Genomic DNA, 20,622 nt, shown 5'->3' with positions numbered 1-20,622 from the left:
GCAGTCGTCAATGTACAACAAAAGCATTGTGGGAGAGGGGCCAGTGTAAGACTGGAACAAGGATTGTTCCACAAGTCCCAAAAAGAGGCAGGCAGAACTGGGACCCATGTGGGTGTCCATAGCCACTCCTTTGACTTGGCAGAAGTGAGGTGAATGAAAGGAGAATTTGTTCACTGAGAGAACAAGTCAGCCAGGTGGCCTACTTTACATTGGAGAAACCAAACACAGACTGGGTGACCGCTTTGCAGAACACCTCCAGTCTGTGCTCAAGCAGGACCCTGATGTTCCTGTAGCCAGTCGTTTTAACATAGTGCCCTGCTCGCATGCCCACATGTCTGTCCTCGGAATGCTGCAGTGATCCAGTGAATCACAGTGCAAACTGGAAGAACAACACTCATCTTCAGACTAGACACTTTACAGCCTTCTAGACGTAATATCTTATCAGTATCTGAACAGCTGTTGTGTTGCCTTCACACTGCACAAATCTACTGTACCATCATCATTTGGGCCACCACAGCAAAGTGGAGAGCGGCAACTGAGAACTAAGGAGTACCCACTGACCACATTGCTCTTGATTCTGGTGTGCAAGCCCATGTCCCATGTTGAAAGTATGCATAATAAATGAAAGCCATACTGCAACATGGAATATGATGGAGCAGATCACTGAGGTACTTAAATAATGCATCTATCGTCTGGACAGCTGTGGATCAGCCCTTCATTAGGTGACAGAGTGGATATCAAGTCTCATGATGACGTGCTGCTGACTGCACAGCATCATGAGAGCATTGCTCTTGCTCCCAGGTATGTGGGAAATGCTGAGAAGGAGGCAATCAACATAGTCCCTTGCTGGCCAGGCTGTCTGTGATCGACTCATTCACCTGCTGTATCAGTGAACACATCCTAATTCCATGCCTTACTATTCTTCTGTCACTGACCAGCACTGGGTCCCATTGGCCAAAATGCTAAATTAAACCACATTTATAAATAAAATATTGACATATTGAAACAAAAGTTAATTAATCAACCTCGTGCATTCTCTTAATGTCTGTCTTCAATTGGCTTTCACAAGCTAGGAACAACTAGAGTCAATTGTGAAAGCATCTTCTAGACAATAGAATCCCTATAGTATAGGAACAGGCCATTTGGTCCAACCAGTCCACACTGACCCTCTGAAAAGCATCCCACCCAGACCCGTTCCCCTACTACTCTAATTTCTCCTAACTAATGCCCCTTACCTACACATCCCTGGACACTATGAGCAATTTAGCATGGCCAATTCACCAAACCTGCATATCTTAAGATAGTGGGAGGAAACCAGAGCACCCAGAGGAAACCCACGTAGACACAGAGAGAATGTGAAAATTCCACACAGTCGCCCGAGGCTGGAATTGAAGCCGGTGCTGTGAGGTAGCAGTGCTAACCACTGAGCCACTGTGAGCACCTCAGCAGCTTTGCTGAAAACAACTTGTGAATATATATTTATGTACAGAGACAGTGTATAATCTAAAGGCACTTCACTGGAGAGGTCTTCAAACAGTTTGAAAAGTGTTAGAATTCAATAATGAATATGGAGAATGTATTTCAGATTTTACAGTTAAAAACATCTTGCCAACTAGAAGCGATGAAGTATTCCTTTCCCCTACAATCTCTCCCAAACCACACCGTGCATTGAACCCTCCAAAATTATTGAATAGAGATAAAACATAACATCTTATTATTCTGCAGGCTGTGGTGAGCTAGGAGACATCCCCCTTGTTATGTAGCTCAGACTCATTATTTCATCTAACTGCAGACTTGATGGCCCTTTGCCAGTAGCCTCGAGTTTGGAGTCCATTAAATTTGACTTAACAGCTTCTAATCTTTCAATTAAAGTTGACATTGTATTTTATTAATGAAATGGTACATTCTTTTTATTTGCTTTTTAATCCTTTAATTTTCTCTTCCCTGGAGTCACTTTGTTCCTTAAATTCTTCATTTTTTGGACCTTTCATTTCTCTTTCCATATTTTGTTTTATAATTTTTCTTTTTTTTAATGATTCAGTAATCACTTCCCATTCTTTCTTTATCTTCCATTTTTACCAGCCGCTTTTCCTTTCCATCTTCCTCGAAGCGTTGAGGTAAATACTGTTTTGAAACTGTTGCTATGAATTCTTGCTTGTTGAAGGGAATGATTTTTCAATCAAAACCTGAACACAATATGAGAAGATGATCTTTGTTATGATACACTTACTAGAAGAACTTGGTCTGTGCAGAACTGCATTTTAAGGTGACGGCGTTAGCACTTGTCAGATTCTAGATTGCTATACGTTTGCCTCGGAACCACATCAAGGTCTTAGTGTATTGTTATGACTAATGTAAGTTGTGCAATGCAGCTGTAAACATCAGACAACTGCAAAACAGCTCTTGGTCATTTTGGTAAGGGAAATTGTTTCAAAAGCATAACAGGCAGAATCTTGAAAAGGTTTGAGCCTTTGAAGGGTTGAATGCCACAATTCGATGAGAGGTCGGTGAGATCTATTTGAACGTCGGGAGCACCTTGCTCCTGATTTTACTTTCACGGAGTGCTGTGGTGAGTTTCTCACTGGCGAGTTGTCAGATAAGGGGGATTATTGCTTGTTAAACATCTTGTTGACAGCCTAATTTACTTTGTTAATATTCAGCTTTCTGTCTTCCCAAACTCACCAAACACAAACCTGTCATGGAAACCAGAGCGGGTACCTGGCAATTTCTGTTTGCCACTTGCTCCAAACAACCTCCGTGTTAGGTACAATCAAAGTGCAGCTCAATGCATAATCCATGGGCACCTGCCACACATACCCTTCCTCCATGGACACTGGCGTGAGGCATCCAGCAACCACTCAGGGGATTTTAGCACACCACTTTCTGAACTAGATCCTGCAGCTCCTCATGGACACGGTGGTCCAGAGAAAGGGCACCCCCCCCCCTTTCCCCCTAGGACTGGCTGAGAGGAGACTGATACTAGGCACTGCCAGCTGTTCTGAGTTTGCCAGTTGGGTCAGCGCAGTCTCGGTCCACTAAAGGAATGTTCAGTGATGTTTAAAGATGCTCAATAGCCATTTTCTCTCTGCAATGGTAAGTGTCACCATCTTCTCTCTGCTACCAAACACTCATTGTGTATCTCTGCTACTGCACACCAAGCACCGTGGTCTACCATGCTCACAATTGCAACATCTTCCCTCACTCACTCTTACCCAGTTCCCCAGATAACACAGCGGGGCTTCTGTATGGGTTCATTCACTCACTTGGGACACCTCATCACCTTGCTCCAACTGCTTGACCTATAGGCTGGGACTTTCTTCACTGGAACATTAGAGGTTGAGAGGGGACCTTATATAAGTTTATAAAATAATGAGGGATATAGATAGAGTTAATGATAGTTGTCTTTTCCCTAGGATGGGGGATTTCAAGACTCGGGGGGGGGGGGGGGGGAGACGTTTTCACTGTGAGAGAAGAGAGATTCAGAAAAGACATGGGGGCAACCTTTTTACACAGAGGATGGTTCACGTGTGGGATGAACGTCCTGAGGAAGTGGTGGATGTGGATACAATTGCAACATTTGGGAGACATTTGGATGGGTACATGGGTGTGAAGGGTTTGGGGGGGATGTGGGCTAGGAGCAGACAGGTGGGACTGGTTTGATTTGGGGTTGTGTTCGGCATGGACTGGTTGGACCGAAGGGTCTGTCCCCGTGCTATATGACTCTATGACTATTTTCATCTCTTTGAATCCCTCCCTTTGTCTCATTCCAGGAGCAAACAGCCTGCAGAAAGCCTGGCTGAAGGGTATCTCTCTTGCCTTGACTGAGGGCAATTTTGAGGTGTTGGCCATTTGCTTGAAGCACTTTCAGTGTGTTTGCTGTGTCCACTGCTGAGACATGGTATAGGTGTGAAACTGACATAGCTCAGTACCATCAGCAACCTGTCCACCACCCTCTTGACTGATCACAGATTGTTGCTGAACGGACTTGAATCTTTACTAAACAGCAAGGCAGAAATAAGGTGTGTCAGTAGCTCTGTCTCAGGGGAAAAGCCCTAAAAGACAACGAGGGATGTGCTAAGTGAGTGAGCGCTAAGTAATTAGCCAAGCTGTTCTGAGGTGCAGCCTGGTTCAATCTGTGAAGGGTGGTGGGTACCTGTAACATTCTGATGCTAGTTGCTAATGTTGTCCAATCTGCAGCATTACAGAACAGCGGTAAATTGTAATTGGATCAGAGATGTGCTATAATGGTGGTTTTGCATACCAGTGTCTGTGGATATGAGGTCCCAGCCCATGGATAATGCCCAGAGACATTGGTTTGGAGGATTGGAGGGACAAACTAGATTGAGCAGGTACTTGCATGTCAGCAATTCTCAATGTCCAGTTTCTATCTGTTGGAATAGGTGAGTGCACATTAATGAGGCAAGATTAAGTAATAATCTGGGTGACAATGAGTAATAATCCCCGTTAATGGGCCACTTGCCTCTCTCTAGTGAGAACCCCATCTTGATGTCTGGGACTTCACTGGAAATGCAGCTTGTTTCTCCCAACATTAAGAAGGGCCTCACTCGACTTCTCCCACAATTTTCCCCAATTTCCTGCCAGGGTCGACATTGTTCAGGGCCTGGGAAGATGCCACCCTCTGTTATTGCTTGCACTTTTTAACTTTTACTCTTGATGGTTGTGCCAGGCTCAACCACAAGTGGGCAGCATCCCTTGTGACGAGGGTGTGTGGATTTTGGGTTGTGTGTCTTAGGATTTCCATGATATTTTTCATCTCTTCAATGGTCATAGATCTTCGACATGCTTGCTTTCATTGCTCAGTCCTTTGAGTATAGGAGTTGGGAAGTCATGTTGCGATTGTATAGAACATTGGTGAAGCCTCTTCTGGAATACTGTGTCCAGTTCTGGTCGCCCACTTATAGAAAAAATATTATCAAACTGGAGAGGGTTCAGAAGAGATTTACCAGGATTTAGTTTGAGATTATGTTCGGCATGGACTGGTTGGACCAAAAGATCTGCTTCCGCACTGTATGACTCTATGACGTTATCGGGTATGGAAGTTTGAGCTATAAGGAGAGGCTGGATAAGTTGGAACGTTTTCACTGTTGTGTATGAGATTGAGAGACGGTCTAATAGAAGTTTATAAAATAATAAGAGGCTGAGGTAGGGTTAATGGTAGTTGTGTTTTCCCTAGGATGGGGAATTTCAAGACTAAGAGGCACATTTTTAAGGTGAGAGGACAGAGATTTTAAAAAGACATAAGAGGCAAATTTTTTACACAGAGGATGGTTCGCGTGCAACATTTAAAAGACAGTTGGATAGATACATGAAAAGGAAAGGTTTGGATGGATATGGGCTCGGGGCAGGCAGATAGGGCTAGTTTATGTAGGCATGGTAAGTTGGGGCTAGGATCATGTTCGGCATGGACTAGTTGGACCAAAAGGTCTGCTTCCGCGCTGTATAACTCTATGACTCGTGATCTTGGTGACCTCTCTAATGCACTGGCAGGGTACTTTTCATTTGTATTGCAGGGTGCACTGGCAACTACAATTGAAAGGTTGCAGTAGGGACATCTGGTGGGCTCAGACAGGGGCCCATCTCATAGACTGAACCACGCTGCATCTCATTTCTTGCTCTCTTAGCACTCACTCACTTAGTGTCTACCTGCACACTCACAGATTCATGCCTTGCCTTGTATTGCCTTTCTGTGTCAGTTCACATAGTCATATGGCCACGTAGCTTGCCTTGCTGGTCAGCAGTCCTCACTAAAAAGGGGATGGATATTTGTGTGTGTGGCAGTGTGCTCCATCAGTCTCACATTGTACCCTGTGCCAACAGCTTATGTGGCAGTGCCACAGTATTGTGCAGCAAGCAGGCAGCTGTGTCGCAAGGTTTCAGGGGAGTCATCCTCAGCATAGTCAATGGAGGCACCAGTCAGGCAGGGGTTCCGAGTACACTAAGTGAAGGGCAGGCTCCAATGCCATACCAGACAATTGGTTATGGTCAGGCGTCTGGTCGAGGTGTTCTCAGTCAGGGGTCCGTGTCTCTGCAGTTCGGGGAGTGGGTCACGGTCAGTCCCATCGCTCCATAGCAGCCAGTTAAACAGCAGGGCTAATGCAGCAGTGGAAATGTACATCTATCAGTCAGGGATCTGGGCACTTGTCACCTGAGAATGATGGGAGTGTGTGGACCACAGTCAGTCTGTCACTTCAGCTTCAGAAATTAAGGAACAAAGAGGATTTGTGAAATGACGGGCAGGGGAACGGAGTAAGAGCAGCCATTGCCGTCGGAATTAGATCCTGCAAGTTAGGCTTTAGGACTGGAGGGTGAAGGTGGATGTGGGGGAGATGACAGTTGTGAACAGGGACGTCAGTTTCTGCAAAAGGGGGGATATGGTAAAGCATGAATAGGAATGGGATCATGCTGTAGATGGATTTGTGTGGGGGCCTAAGGAGGTGTGTAACTTATAGGCTTTACAGAAAGGGGCTTTGGCTGCTTGGAAGCTCGGTCAGAGTCAGGCTGAGACTGTCACCTTCCATCGTGCTAGAAATCAGAAATGCACAAGAGAAAGAAAATAGCTGCGAGTGGGCAGGGCAATTGAGAAAGGAGACTGTAGCACCCACCAATAATAAGGCTTTTAAAGGGGAAGAACATTGCATACAGACCCATTTACTGTACATGACAGAAACCTGTGGAGACTCTATTCCTTGGACATCTGAATAAACTACTAGCCCCACCCCACCCTCAATACTCTTGTGTGTTGCACCTCTTTGCACCTTTCTGAATGACTCATCGACACCTACACTTTTGGACACAGAGGCCACAAAGGAATAGAGATGTTGCGTGAGGAGGTCAGAAGGTGTCACCACAGCCATATGTATGCAGTGTTCATCTTGCTTCCAGCAGGCTCTCAGCACTGACCTCTGTCCATGGACCATTGTGTGTGGACATGAATTGGTGCTTGACAGCGTAACAATGACATCAGGGCTACACAGTGAGTCAAATATCCAGGTGTCAGGTCAAATCAGTGCCACATATAAATAAGCGCAAAACAAGCACAGCGCATTGGCACTGCCCTGATGTATAGGTCTGGAGGTTTGGCAGGGTGATCCCAGAGTGACTGTGTCTGGCCGAGCCAGATGTGCAAAGAGGTAAGTTGACATTCCTCAATGGGAATTTCCAAGAGTTGGAATAGATAGACAGGTTTGAGATAGCTCCTCTCTGAGGGGCCTATGTGTATTCCTCCTCCAGCTGAGTGCCATTTGGCACTGCCATGTATCCATGTGAGGCATTAGCCTGGTTGGAAGTTGGTACAGTAGCCGAGATAGTGATTGTGAGGTAGCAGAAAAAGGAGTGTTGCACCTGAATTGGCACAGTGGAGGAGATCATTGGTCATCTTCCTTCTGGCACTGCTGGCCATTCCTCTACAGTACTGACCCGGGTGGCAACCTTGGAGCAGGTTGGCAAGGTCTGGTGGTGCAGTCTCCTTTGCTGGTTCTCCTCTCCTCCACACTAGCCCCTCAACTGTTTGAGATTCACAACAGCATTGTCTCCTTCTCTGACATGTTCACACTCTGCTGTTGAACAAAGAGGGCAACTTTGAGTGGCTGTGCTTTTCCTGATGCCCAATGGCCTCTTAAAACTAAGCACAAGCACACTGGGAAGATAGGCATGGTAAGTTGGGGCTAGGATCAGATGTCATAGGGTGCAGTAGGTAGGTGAATTTGGTAAGATACACTAAGAAGACAAGCTAGGCCTCAGGTGAAAATTTTCCACAAATTCAGACTTGGCCAAAAACCATAAGATACAGCCCTTTGTTTCTGAAATATTTCTAAATCCTTGTTGTTTTATAACCAGCTGTCTGCTACCTATGGAGGAAGATTTTTTTTAGATTAAGTTTACCCATTTTCCTTCACTATTTTGGGTGCACAGTGCTTTGAGCCAGATCTCTCCCCAGCTGAGCGAGGGACTTGGTTTCCCACAGTCATAGAAGATCAACTGTATGCTCTGTGAAAGAACTCAAATGTGTGCCAACCCCATGTGCCACTGAATTGTTGGCGTCTACACATCACCACAACTTGGTCTGTTTCTGAGCAGGTTAGTTCAGGAAATAGAAGCAAAGTCTCCCTTTCACCAACAGAACTGTATATAAATATTCTTGAGCAGCCACTCCCTCTAGTGGGATCATTTATATTGACCTTTAATAAGTGTATGTTGCTGAAGGGATGAAAGGGGATTATTGGTATTTGGCAAATCATCTCTCACTACAGCAAGACAAGGTGAGAAAATGTGAACATTCTTAACATCACCTTGAAAGCTCAGATAATATTCAATGCAGCATATGTCACTATGTTAGGTACAAACTGTTTGGTTACAATTACCGCTTTACCACCTCAATCCATAGAATCCCTACAGAGTGGAAACAGGCCTTTCGGCTCAACAAGTCCACACTGACCCTTGGAAGACTGACCCACCCAGACTCATTCCCTTACATTTATCCCTGACTAAGGCACCTAACCTACATATCCCTGAACACTATGGGCAATTTATCATGGCCAATTCACCTGACCTGCGCATCTTTGGACTTGTGGGAGGAAACTGGAGCACCCAGAAGAAACCCACGCAGACACTGAGAGAATCCAGATCTTTCCACATCAAACATTTGAGGATGTGGTACCACCACAAACAGCCCTGGAACCCACTTATGCAGCATAGAACCAGTCATACCCATGTTTGTAGGATCATACAGTCACCTGTCATCAGAACCATGCTTTTGGGGAATCTAAATGCAAGAGATACCCAGAGCTGCTGTCATACTAACATTACAATGGCTGAGACCTGAAACTAAAGTTTGAATGGTACAAAGAAGATTAGCAAGGCCCCTGCTTAAGTACGACACACAAAGTCATGAAGTGTTCCACTTAAAAAAATACAAACGACAAATTGCTTGTGCTAGAATAGACTTGCTTAATATAAGCCAACTAATTTTGCCTGTGCCTTTTTCAGATATCGATGAATGCAGCATGAACCATGGTGGCTGTAAGCACGGCTGTGTTAATACACTGGGAAGCTATCAATGCTCTTGTCCCAACGGTGGTTACAAACTACATTGGAATAAGAAAGATTGTGTGGGTATGTGAAGAACTCAGATCTCTGGTGTCCTCTAGTGGTACTAATGGATGTAGCAATCCTGTAATGTTGTCTTCATGAGAAATACTTGATTATAGGCCACCTAACGTGTCTCAGCAAATCTCCAGTGCTTCACAAATAAATAATTAATCTGAGCTGTCATTACTGTTGTTATGTAGATTATTTTCAAATAGTTTGAACACAGATGGTATATTTTCTTTTTGGAAGGGAGTGAGTATTTATTCAGGATGGGAACATCAAAAAAAAAGATGGCAAGATTATCTTGGGGTCACTTGCCCCCTGAGCTAGGCATGACATTGGAGACAAGGTTTGATTGAGGGAGAGGGAGCAGTCCTGGCCAAAAACGAAGGGAAGGTCACCCACATTCTGTTCTTCAAGGCCATCTCTCACTGCACTTGGCCTTTCAAAGAAAGGGTTACTTTACTCAGTCGCTTCATATATTTAATGCATACCATGTCATTCAACATATTTACATACTGCCTTGAAGTCATTTGATGAAGTAATATCAGACAAGATTAGGCACTGAGCTACATTAGGAGATCCTAGTATAGGTGACCAGGAGCTTGGTAACGTGATGGTTTTTGAGGAGTTTCTCAAAGAAGGTTCAAGGCTGAGAAATTTAGGAAACACAGACAAATTTCTGTATTTATTACACTTGCTCCTCAGAGCAAATCGAGTTTATGTTCCATTTGTTTTCCGCATGTTGCCATCTACCCAGTTTTGAACCAGGCATTTTTCAAATTCTTGGTCCAGAAATATCTAAGATTAAAACAGGGGGCATGATTGTTTGATTATTCTTTGTAAATAAAATATGTTTTTAATATTTTCTCCCATATCTATGTCTTAGAAGCATGGTTATTGAAATGACTGATGTTTTTAATAAGTTTCTTCAATGGCAGAACAAGTGCCAATATTGGCACAGACCAAGAAAAACTATATGTTGCTCTTTCATCACTCTAATCGCTTGGTTGGATGGTTTAAGGAAAATTAAGCACAAATGTTATGCATACAGTGAATGTTTGGGCCTACTTTTGCATGAATTGTGCAACAGGTTATTATAGAGTGTGGAACTTTCTCTTAGGTATCGTTTTCCAGCTGGAAGCTTTCCTTAAAACATTCTATCTGTCCAATTCTTGCTACCTTAGTCTGTTCACTTTCAGAGAAATGTCACTTTCCAATGTGTTATTCTTAAAAGGCTTTACTGTTTATATGGCTCAAGGAACTGAGCTGACAATGACTGTGATTGTGTTAAAGAGTTACTTCTGGGGATAAAGAACAGAGATGTTCCCAGTCCCTGTGTGATCATTTCTTACACAGATCGTTTGCACAAAGTCAGATTTTGCATTGTATCAACATTTTCCACTGTAATTTCAGTCCAAGGTTATTGAAGATTTTTATGCCTGGCATCTCATTGAACAGAAGTTTACTAACATCCCCACATTGTGACCTTGACACGTCCTCCCTTGGGGGATTTAGGACAAAGTACCTTTTAGTAGCAGACCCCAGTTGGTGCTCTAAATACTGCTGCAATAGAATATTTATAAAGATACAACATCCAGAGGCAGGAACCAGCCGCTGATGTCTTTTCCTATCAATAGCAGCATAAATCCCTAGCCCATGAGACATGAGCTCTTCTCCTCTCGCTCCAATTTATTTTCCCGAATATTTCACAAATCCAGCTTTGAAATGCCTTTGTGCTCAATGCATTCATTAATGGCCAGGTATTATTAATTTCAGCCCATTCACTTAGGGCCACACTTCAAGCAAGTTGACCGTTCAGATTGCTGTTCAAAAAAATAAAGTGAAGCAAAAGAGTAAGACCATAAGACAGAGGAGCAGAAATTAGGCCATCCAGCCCATCGAGTCTGCTCCTCCATTCAATCATGGCTGATATGTTTCTCAACCCCATTCTCTCCATAACCCTTGATCCTCTCAATACTCAAGAGCCTATCTTTCTCAGTTTTAAATACACTCAATGGCCTGGCCTCCACAGCCTTCTGTGACAATGAATTCCATAGATTCACCACTCTTTGGCTGAAGAAGTTTCTCCTTATCACTGTTCTAAAAGGTCTTCTCTTTACTCTGAGGCTGTGCCTTCAGATCCTAGTCTCTCCCACCAATGGAAACATCTTCCCAACATCTACTGTGCCCGGGCCATTCAGTATTCTGTATGTTTCAATTAGATCCTCCTTCATCCTTCTAAACTCTAACTGGTATAAACACAGAGTCCTCAAACATTCCTTATATGTTAAGCTTTTCATTCCTGGGACCATTCTCATGGACCTCCTCTGAACACACTCCAGGGCCAGTACATCCTTCCTGAGATATGGGTCCCAAAACTGCATGCAATACTCCAAATGTGGTCTGACCAGAGCCTTATAGATCCTCAGAAGTACGTCCCTGCTGTTATATTCAAGTTCTCTCAAAATAAATGCCATCATTACATTTGCCTTCCTAACTACTAACTCAACTTGCAAGTTTATCTTAAGAGAATCCTGGACTAGAACTCCCAAATCTCTTTGAAATTCAGACTTCTGAATTTTCTCCCCAATTAGAAAATAGTCCATGCCTCTATTCTTCCTACCAAAATGCATGACCTTACACTTTCCCACATTGTATTTCATCTGCCACTTCTTTGCCTATTTTCCTAACCTGTCCAAATCCTTCTGCAGCCCCCCTGCCTCCTCAATGCTACCTGTCCCTCTACCTATCTTTGTATCATCTGCAAACCTAGCCAGAATACCCTCAGTTCCTTCATTTAGGTCGTTAATGTATACAGTGAAACGTTGTGGTCCCAACACTGAGCCTGTGAAACACCACTTGTCACCAGCTGCCATCCTGAGAAGAATCCTTTTATCCCCACGCTCTGCTTTCTGACAGACAGTCAAGCTTCAATCCATTTTGCCTGTGACACCATGGGCCATTACCTTATTCAGTAGCCTCCTGTGTGGTACCTTGTCAAAGGCCTTCTTGAAGTCCAGGTAGATAACATCCATTGGCTCTCTTTGGTCTAACCTGCTGGTTACTTCCTCAAAGAATTACAGCACATTTATCAGGCATGACCTCTCCATGATGAGACCATGCTGACTTTGCACTATTTTACCATACACTTTCAAATATTCAGATATTTGAAAGTTCACAATGCATTCCTGGATCTTACCCACGGCGGAGGTTAGGCTAATCAGTCTGTAATTTTCTGTCTTTTGCCTTTCTCCCTTTTTAAACAGAGGTGCCATGTTAGCGATTTTCCAATCCTCTGGGACCCTCCCTGATTCTAGTGATTCCTGAAAGATCACCACTAACACCTCCACTATCTCTTCAGTATCTCTGTCAGAACTCTGGGAAGTAGTCCATTTGGTCCAGGTGATTTATCCACTTTCAGCCCATTCAGTTTATCTAGCATCCTCTCCTTGGTGATGGCCACCATAGTCAGCTCTGCCCCCTCACTCTCTTGAATTTTTGGGAAATTAGTCATGTCTTCCACCGTGAAGACTGATGATGTAATTATTTGGTTCCTCAGCCATTTCCTTATTCCCGCTACTACCGCTCCAGCACCATTTTCCAGCAGTCCAATGTCCACTTTTGCCTCTCTTTTGCTCTCTTGATATATCTAAAGAAACTCTTACAGTCTTCCTTTATATTACTGGCTAGCTTATCCTCACATTTAATCTTCTCCCTCCTTATTTCTTTGTTTGTTGCCCTCTGTTGGTCTTTGTAAACTTCCCAATCCTCTTGTTTCCCACTGCCCTTCGCCACGTTACATGCTTTCTGGTTTGCTTTTATGCTTTCCCTGACTTCCCTAGTCAGCCAAGGTTGCCTCATCCTCCCTGTACCATGCTTCTTTTTCCCTCGGGATGAATCTCTGCTGTGCCTCCTGAATTACTCCCAGAAACTCCTACCATTGCTGTTCAACTGTCTTTCCTGCTAGACTCCTTTCTTTTTAACAGTATAGCACAGTACAGGCCCTCGATGTTGTGCCGACCTTTTAACCTAATCTAAGATCATATTACTATCATCCAGGTGCCTATCCAAGATTGCTTAAATGACCCTATTGTATCTGACTCTACTCCCACTGCTGGCAGTGCATTCCTCGCACACATCACTCTGTGTGAAAGGAACCTACCTCTGACATCTTCCCTAAACCTTCCTCCAATCAACTTGAAATTATACCCCCTCATGATTGCCATTACCGCCCATGGGAAAAAATCTCTAGCCATCCATTCCATCTTTGCCTCTCATCGTCTTGTACACCTCTGTCAAGTCACGTCTCATCCTTCTTCTCTCCAATGAGAAAAGCCCTAGCTCCCTCAACCTTTCTTTATAAGACATGCCCTTCAGTCCAGGCAGCATCCTGGTAAATCTCCTCTGCACCCTCTCTAAAGCTTCCACATCTTTCCTATAACGAAGTGACCAGAACTGAACACAATATTCCAAGTGTGGTCTAACCAGGGCTTTATACAGCTGCAGCATAACCTCACAGCTCTTAAACTCAATCCCCCTGCTAATGAAAGCCAACACAACATATGCTTTCTTAACACCCCTATCAACATGGGTGGCAACTTTGAGGGAGCTATGGATGTGGACCCCAAATTCCCTCTGTTCCTCCACACTGCCAAGAATCCTGCCTTTAACCCTATAATCTGCATTCAAATTCAACTTTCCAGAATGAATCACTTCACACTTTTCCAGGTTGAACTCCATCTGCCACTTCTCAGCCCAGTTCTGCATTCTGTCAATGTCCCATTGCAACCTACAACAGCCATCCACACTATCCACAACTTCACTAACCTTTACATAGAACATAGAAAAATACAGCGCAGTACAGGCCCTTTGGCCCTAGATGTTGCGCTGATCCAAGCCCACCTAATCTACACTAGTCCACTATCCTCCATATGCCTATCCAATGCCCGTTTAAATGCCCATAAAGAGGGAGAGTCCACCACTGCTCCTGGCAGGGCATTCCATGAACTCATGACTCGCTGAGTAAAGAAGCTACCCCTAACATCTGTCCTATACCTACCACCCCTTAATTTAAAGCTATGCCCCCTCGTAATAGCTGACTCCATACGTGGAAAAAGGTTCTCACGGTCAACCCTATCTAAACCCCTAATCATCTTGTACACCTCTACCAAGTCACCCCCAAACCCTCTTTTCTCCAATGAAAACAGCCCCAACTGCCTCAGCCTTTCTTCATACGATCTTCCTACCATACCAGACAACATCCTGGTAAATAGAAAGACATCCACATATCTTTTCTAATGAAGGGCTCATGCCCAAAACGACAACTCATCTGCTCCTCAGATGCTGCCTGTGCTTTTCCAGTGTCACACTTTTCGACTCTGATCTGCAGCATCCCAATGTATCACCACAATGCACCTCCTTTCTGCTTTTTGTTTCATAGCAAAGTCTATAACTTCACATAGAACACAGAAAAGTAGAACACAGAACAGGCCCTTTGGCCCATGATGTTGTGCCAAGAATTAATACCTAAGATAAACAAATCTACACACCCCTCAATTCACTGCTGTCCATGTGCATCGCCAGCAGTCGCTTAAATGTCCCTAATGACTTTGCTTTCACCACCACCGCTGGCAACACATTCACAACTCTCTGCGTAAAGAACTCACCCTCAATGCCATACCTCCCTATTTTTTGAAGTAGCCTATCATGGGGAACCTTATCAAACGCCTTACTAAAATCCATATACACCACATCTATCGCTTTACCCTCATCTACCTCTTTAGTCACCTTCTCAAAGAATTCAATAAGGTTTGTGAGGCACGACCTGCCCTTCATAAATCCATGCTGACTGTCCTTGATCACATTATTCCTATCCAGATGTTCATAAATCCTATCCCTTACAATTCTCTCTAAGACTTTGCCCACAACAGAAGTGAGACTCACCGGCCTATAGTTACTAGGGTTATCCCTACTCCCCTTCTGGAACAAGGGAACCATATTTGCTATCCTCCAGTCTTCTGGCACTCTTCCTGTAGACAACGAGGACATAAAAATCAAGGCCAATGGCTCTGCAATCTCCTCCCTTGCTTCCCAGAGAATCCTAGGATAAATGCCATCAGGCCCAGGGGACTTATCTATTTTCACCCTTTGTGTCATCAGCAAACTTACTAACCCATCCTTCCACTTCCTCATCCAAGTCATTTATAAAAATCACAAAGCACAGAGATCCCAGAACAGATCCCTGCGGAACACCACTGGTCACCCAGCTCCAGGCTGAATACTTTCCATCTACTACTACCCTCTGTCGCATATGGGCCAGCTAATTCTGTATCCAGACAGTCAGATTTCCCTGTATCCCATGCCTCCTTACTTTCTGAATGAGCCTACCACGAGGAACCTTATCAAACACTTTGTTAAAATCCATATACACCACATCTACTGCTTTACCTTCATCAATGTGTTTTGTCCCATCCTCAAAGAATTCAATAAGGCTTGTGAGGCATGACCTGCCCCCTCACAAAGCCATACTGACTATCTCTAATCAAGCTATGCTTTTCCAAATAATCATAAATCCTGTCTCTCAGAATCCTCTCTAATAATTTGCCCACCACAGACGTAAGACTGTCTGGTCTGTAATTCCCAGGGTTATGGATTAGAGTGGTGCTGGAAAAGCACACAGGTCAGGCAGCATCCAAGGAGCAGGAAAATCGACGTTTCAGGCAAAAATCCTTTGCCCGAAACGTCAGTTTTCCTGATCCTTGGATGCTGCCTGACCTGCTGTGCTTTTCCAGCGCCACTCTAATCCAGACACGGGTTTCCAGCATGTGCAATCCTCATCTTTACCTTATTCCCAGGGTTATCCCTATTCCCTTTCTTGAATAAGGGAATAACATTTGCCACCCTCCAAGCATCTGGTATTACTCCAGTGGATGGTGAGGACGCAAAGATCATCGTCAAAGGCGCAGCAATCTCTTCACTCGCTTCCTGTAGAAAGCTTGGGCATATCCCACCTGGCCCAGGGGACTTATCTATCCTAGTGTTTTCCACACTTTCTAGCACATTGTCCTTCTTAACATCAATCTATTCAAGCATATCAGTCTGTTTCACACTGTCCTCATAAACAACAAGGTCCCTCTCACTAGTGAATACTGAAGTAAAGTATTCATTAAGGACCTCCACAACTCCTCCCACTCCAGGCACAAGTTCCCTCCACTATCCCTGATCCGTCTACCTCACTCTGGCCAACCTCGTGTCCCTCACATAAATGTAGAACGTCTTGGAAATTTCCTTAATCCTATCCGGCAAGGATATTTAATGCCCCTTGTAGCTCTCCTAAGTCCATTCTTCATTTCCTTTCTGGCTACCTTGCAACCCTTTAGAGCCCTGTCTGATCCTTGCTTCCTCAACCTTAAGTAAGCTTCCTTCTTCCTCTTAACTCGATGTTCCACATCTCTTGTCATCCAAGGTTCATTCACCGTTCATCCCTTCCTTGTCTCAGTGGGACAAACCTATCCAGCACTCACAGCAAGTGCTTCCTAAACAGTCTCCATTTTTTTGTCATGCATTTCCCTGAGAATAGCTATTCCCAATTTATGCTGCACAGTTCCTTCCAATAGCATTATAATTCCTCCTCCCCCAATTAAATACTTTCCAGCCATCTGCTCCTATCCCACTGCATGACATCGTAAAGGTTAGGGAGTTGTGATCACTATCACCAAAATGCTCTCCCACTGAGAGATCTGACATCTGACCTGGTTTGTTTTTAAGCAACAAATCCAATATGGCCTCCCCTGTAGTCAGCCTATCTACATATTGAGTCAGGAATTCTTCCTGGACATACCTGATAAAATCTGCTCCATTCAAACTATTTGCACTAAGGACGTTCCAATCGATATTAGGGAAGTTGAAGTCACCCATGACCACAACCCTGTTACTTCTGCACCTTTCAAAATCTGTCTCCCAATCTGCTCCACCATATCTCTGTTGCTGCTGGGGAGTTTATAGAAAACTCCAATAAAGCAACTACTCCTTTCCTATTTCTGACTTACACCCATAATGACTCAGTAGACAAACCCTACTCAACAACCTCCCTTTCTACAGTTTTGATACTTTCCCGGATTAGCAATGCCACTCTGCCACCTCTTTTACCTCCCTCCCTATTCCTTATGAAACATCTAAACCCCAGAACATCCAACAACCATCCCTGCTCCTGTGATATTCAAGTCTCTATAATGGCCACAACATCATAGCTCCAAGTATTGATCCATGCTTTTAAGTTCATCACCCTGGTTCCTGAGATTTCTTGCATTAAATTAGATGCACTTCAACCCCTCACACTGACTGCAACTTTGCCCTATCAGCTGTCTATCCTTCCTCACAGACTCTCTGCACACTGTATCTGCCTGCTCACCAGCCACTCCATCCTCTGATTGGTAACTCTGGTTCCCATCCCCCTGCCAAACCTTTGCAAAGAGCTCTAGCAAACCTCCCGCCCAGGATATTGATACACCACCAGTTCAGGCGCAACCTGTCCTCCTTGTACAGATCCCAGGGAGAACAGATTGTACCTGAACTGGTGTTGTACCAATATCCCAGGCGGGAGGTTTGCTAGAGCTCTCCGCAAGGGTTTAAGTTAGTAGCCTTTATTCAGCTGTAATACTGTTACCTCAGATTCTATCTTCTCCCTCTCAAAATGCAGAGTAAATTTAATTATATTATGATCACTGCCTACTAAGGGTTCCTTCACCTTAAGCTCCCTTATCAAGTCTGCCTCATTGCACAACACTAAATCCAGTTCCCTAGTGGGCCACTAAAGCCTGTTCCCTAGTGGGCTCCACCACAAGCTGCTCCAAAAAGCCATCTTGTAGACATTCCACAAATTCCTTTTCTTGCAATCAACTATCAACTTGATTTTCCCAGTCCACCTATATATTGAAATTCCCCATGATCACTGTAACTTTGCCTTCCCTACATATCTTTTCTCTCTCCTGGTGTATCTATGCCCTAGCTCCTGACTACTGTTTAGAGGCCTTTACACAACTCCAACTATGGATTTTTTTACCTTTGCAGTTCCTCAATTCTACCCACACAGACTCTACACTATCTGACCCTACTTCATTTCTTGTATTGATTTAATTTCATTTTTTAGTAATAAGGCAACCCCACCCTCTCTGCCCACCTGCTTATGTTTTCAGTAGGATGTATATCCTTGAATATTCAGCTCCCAATCCTTATGCCCTTGCAGTCACGCCTCCGTGAGACCCACTATATCATACCTGCCAATTTCAATCTGCGTCACAAGCTCATTTACCTTATTCCTTATACTGCGTGCATTCAGATATAATAGCTTCAGTCCTGTACTCACCATCCCTCTTCCCATTGTCATTCATTTGTCCAGTGTCTTGAAGTTTGATTGCTAACCCTTTCCATACACTCTGTCCTATTTATGTCTGTGCTGGAGATTTTAATAACCTTCAATGAGGGTTTTCTAAAATCCCGTATAACTGGAGCCTCCCCACCCACTCTCCTCCCCCATTTAGTTCAAAGCCCTGTCTACAGCCCTACTTATGTGATTCGCTAGGACACTGGTCCCAGCACGGTTCAGATGAAGACCATCCCATTGGGACAGGTCCCTTATTCCCCAGTATTAGTGCCAATGTCCCATGCATTCAAACCCATTTCGCCCACACCAATCGTTGAGCCATGCATTTACCTGCTTAATCTTATTGACCCTGTGCCAATTAGCTCATGGCTCAAGTAGTCATTCAGAGGTTATTACCTTTTTGGTTCTGCTTTCTAATTTAGCTCCTAGCTGTTCATACTCCCTACCCTTGTTTTGTCTATGTCATTGATACTTGCGTGAACCACAACATTGGATCTTTACCTTCCCACTCCAAGTTCATCTGCAACCCAGATGAGATGATTTGATTACTTACAGTGTGAAAACAGGCCCTACGGCCCAACAAGTCCACACCGACCCTCCAAAGAGCAACCCACCCAGACCCATTCCCCTACATTTACGCCTTCACCTCACACTACGTGCAATTTAGCATGGCCAATTCACCTAACCTGCACATTTTTGGACTGTGGGAGGAAACCAGAGCACCCGGAGGAAACCCGCGCAGACACAGGGAGAATGTGCAAACTCCACACAGACAGTTGCCTGAGGTGGCAATTGAACCCAGGTCTCTGGCACTGTGAGGCAGCAGTGATAACCAAGCAGGCAACACAACCTTCGGGACTCTCGATCCTGGTCACAGAGAACAGTGTCTATGCCTCTAACTATACTATCCCCAATTACAACAACATTTCGCTTTTCTACCCCTACTTGAATGGCTCTCTGCACCACAATGCTGCAGTCAGTCGGCTCATCCTTCCTGCAGTCCCCATTCCCGTCCACAGAGGGAGCAACACTCTTGAAATTATTGGACAAAGTCAGGGGCTGAGGCTCCTGAATCCCTCTGCCTGACTCACTCTTAGCCACACCCTCCTGTCCCTGACCACTGGCTGAATTTGAGTTAGTTAGTCTAAGGGGTGTAACTCTCCCCTCCTCCCTGATGTCTCAGAAGCTCAGACTCGAGATCATCAACTCTGAGCTGACATTCTTCCAGCAACCAACATTTACTACAGGCATGGTTGCTGGGAACCACAGTGGGGTCCACCAGCTCCCACAGCATGCAGAACAACACGTCATCTGACCCTCCATCCTTACTTTATTCAATTAGTTTTGAATTTTTTTTTAAAATTTTTAACTGTTTTTGTATCTCTGCTTATGCAAGTTGTAACCAAGAAATAAGTTGTAACCAAGAAATTAGTAAGATTCAAGTAACTCGCCCTTCATCAACAATCGGGCTTCTGCATTCCTCAGCAAAGTTCAATTGGAACCTTTTAAGGGTTTTCTGAAAACTGCTGGTCTTATCAGAACCTAGGGCTTGGGTGCAAAAGACTCACTGAAATATTGTTTTGGGGTCATTGCTGTTTGTCATTTCTTTAAATGACCTGGATGAGGGCATAGAAGGATGGGTTAGTAAATTTGCAGATGACACTAAGATCAGTGGAGTTGTGGACAGTACAGAAGGATGTTGCAGGTTACAAAGGAACATAGATAAGCTGCAGAGCTGGGCTGAGAGGTGGCAAATGGAATTTAATGCAGAAAAGTGTGAAGGAGTACATTGGAAGGAGTAAAAAGAATACAGAGAACTGGGCTAATGGTAAGATTCTTGGTAGTGTGGATGAGCAGAGAGATCTTGGTGTCCACATGCATAGATCCCTGAAAGTTGCCACCCAGGTTAATAGGGTTGTTAAGAAGGCATACGGTGTGTTAGCTTTGATTGGTAGAGGGATTGAGTTTCGGAGCTATGAGGTCAAGTTGCAGCTGTACAAAACTCTGATGCAGCTATACTTGGAGTATTGCACACAGTTTTCATCACCGCATTTTAGGAAGGATATGGAAGCATTGGAAAGGGTGCAGAGGAGATATACCAGGATGTTGTCTGGTATGGAGGGAAGGTC

The 20,622-nt window shown here is 44.3% G+C and overlaps 1 protein-coding gene and 1 pseudogene across 1 annotated transcript in view; both read left to right on the top strand.

Moving 5' to 3' along the window:
* The window catches only part of scube3 (signal peptide, CUB domain, EGF-like 3), a 360,795-nt gene that overhangs the window by 294,431 nt on the left and 45,742 nt on the right, over positions 1-20,622 (top strand). Inside the window, exon 10 of the mRNA XM_043716904.1 lies at positions 9,007-9,132. Within this exon, the coding sequence (XP_043572839.1) occupies positions 9,007-9,132 (126 nt within the window). The remainder of the gene's footprint in view (positions 1-9,006; positions 9,133-20,622) is intronic.
* LOC122563364 lies at positions 8,830-8,927 on the top strand (annotated as a pseudogene).

Source organism: Chiloscyllium plagiosum, chromosome 26 (assembly GCF_004010195.1).
Source record: "Chiloscyllium plagiosum isolate BGI_BamShark_2017 chromosome 26, ASM401019v2, whole genome shotgun sequence".
Taxonomy (NCBI): Eukaryota; Metazoa; Chordata; class Chondrichthyes; order Orectolobiformes; family Hemiscylliidae; genus Chiloscyllium; species Chiloscyllium plagiosum.
This window is presented reverse-complemented; position numbering and strand designations above follow the sequence as displayed.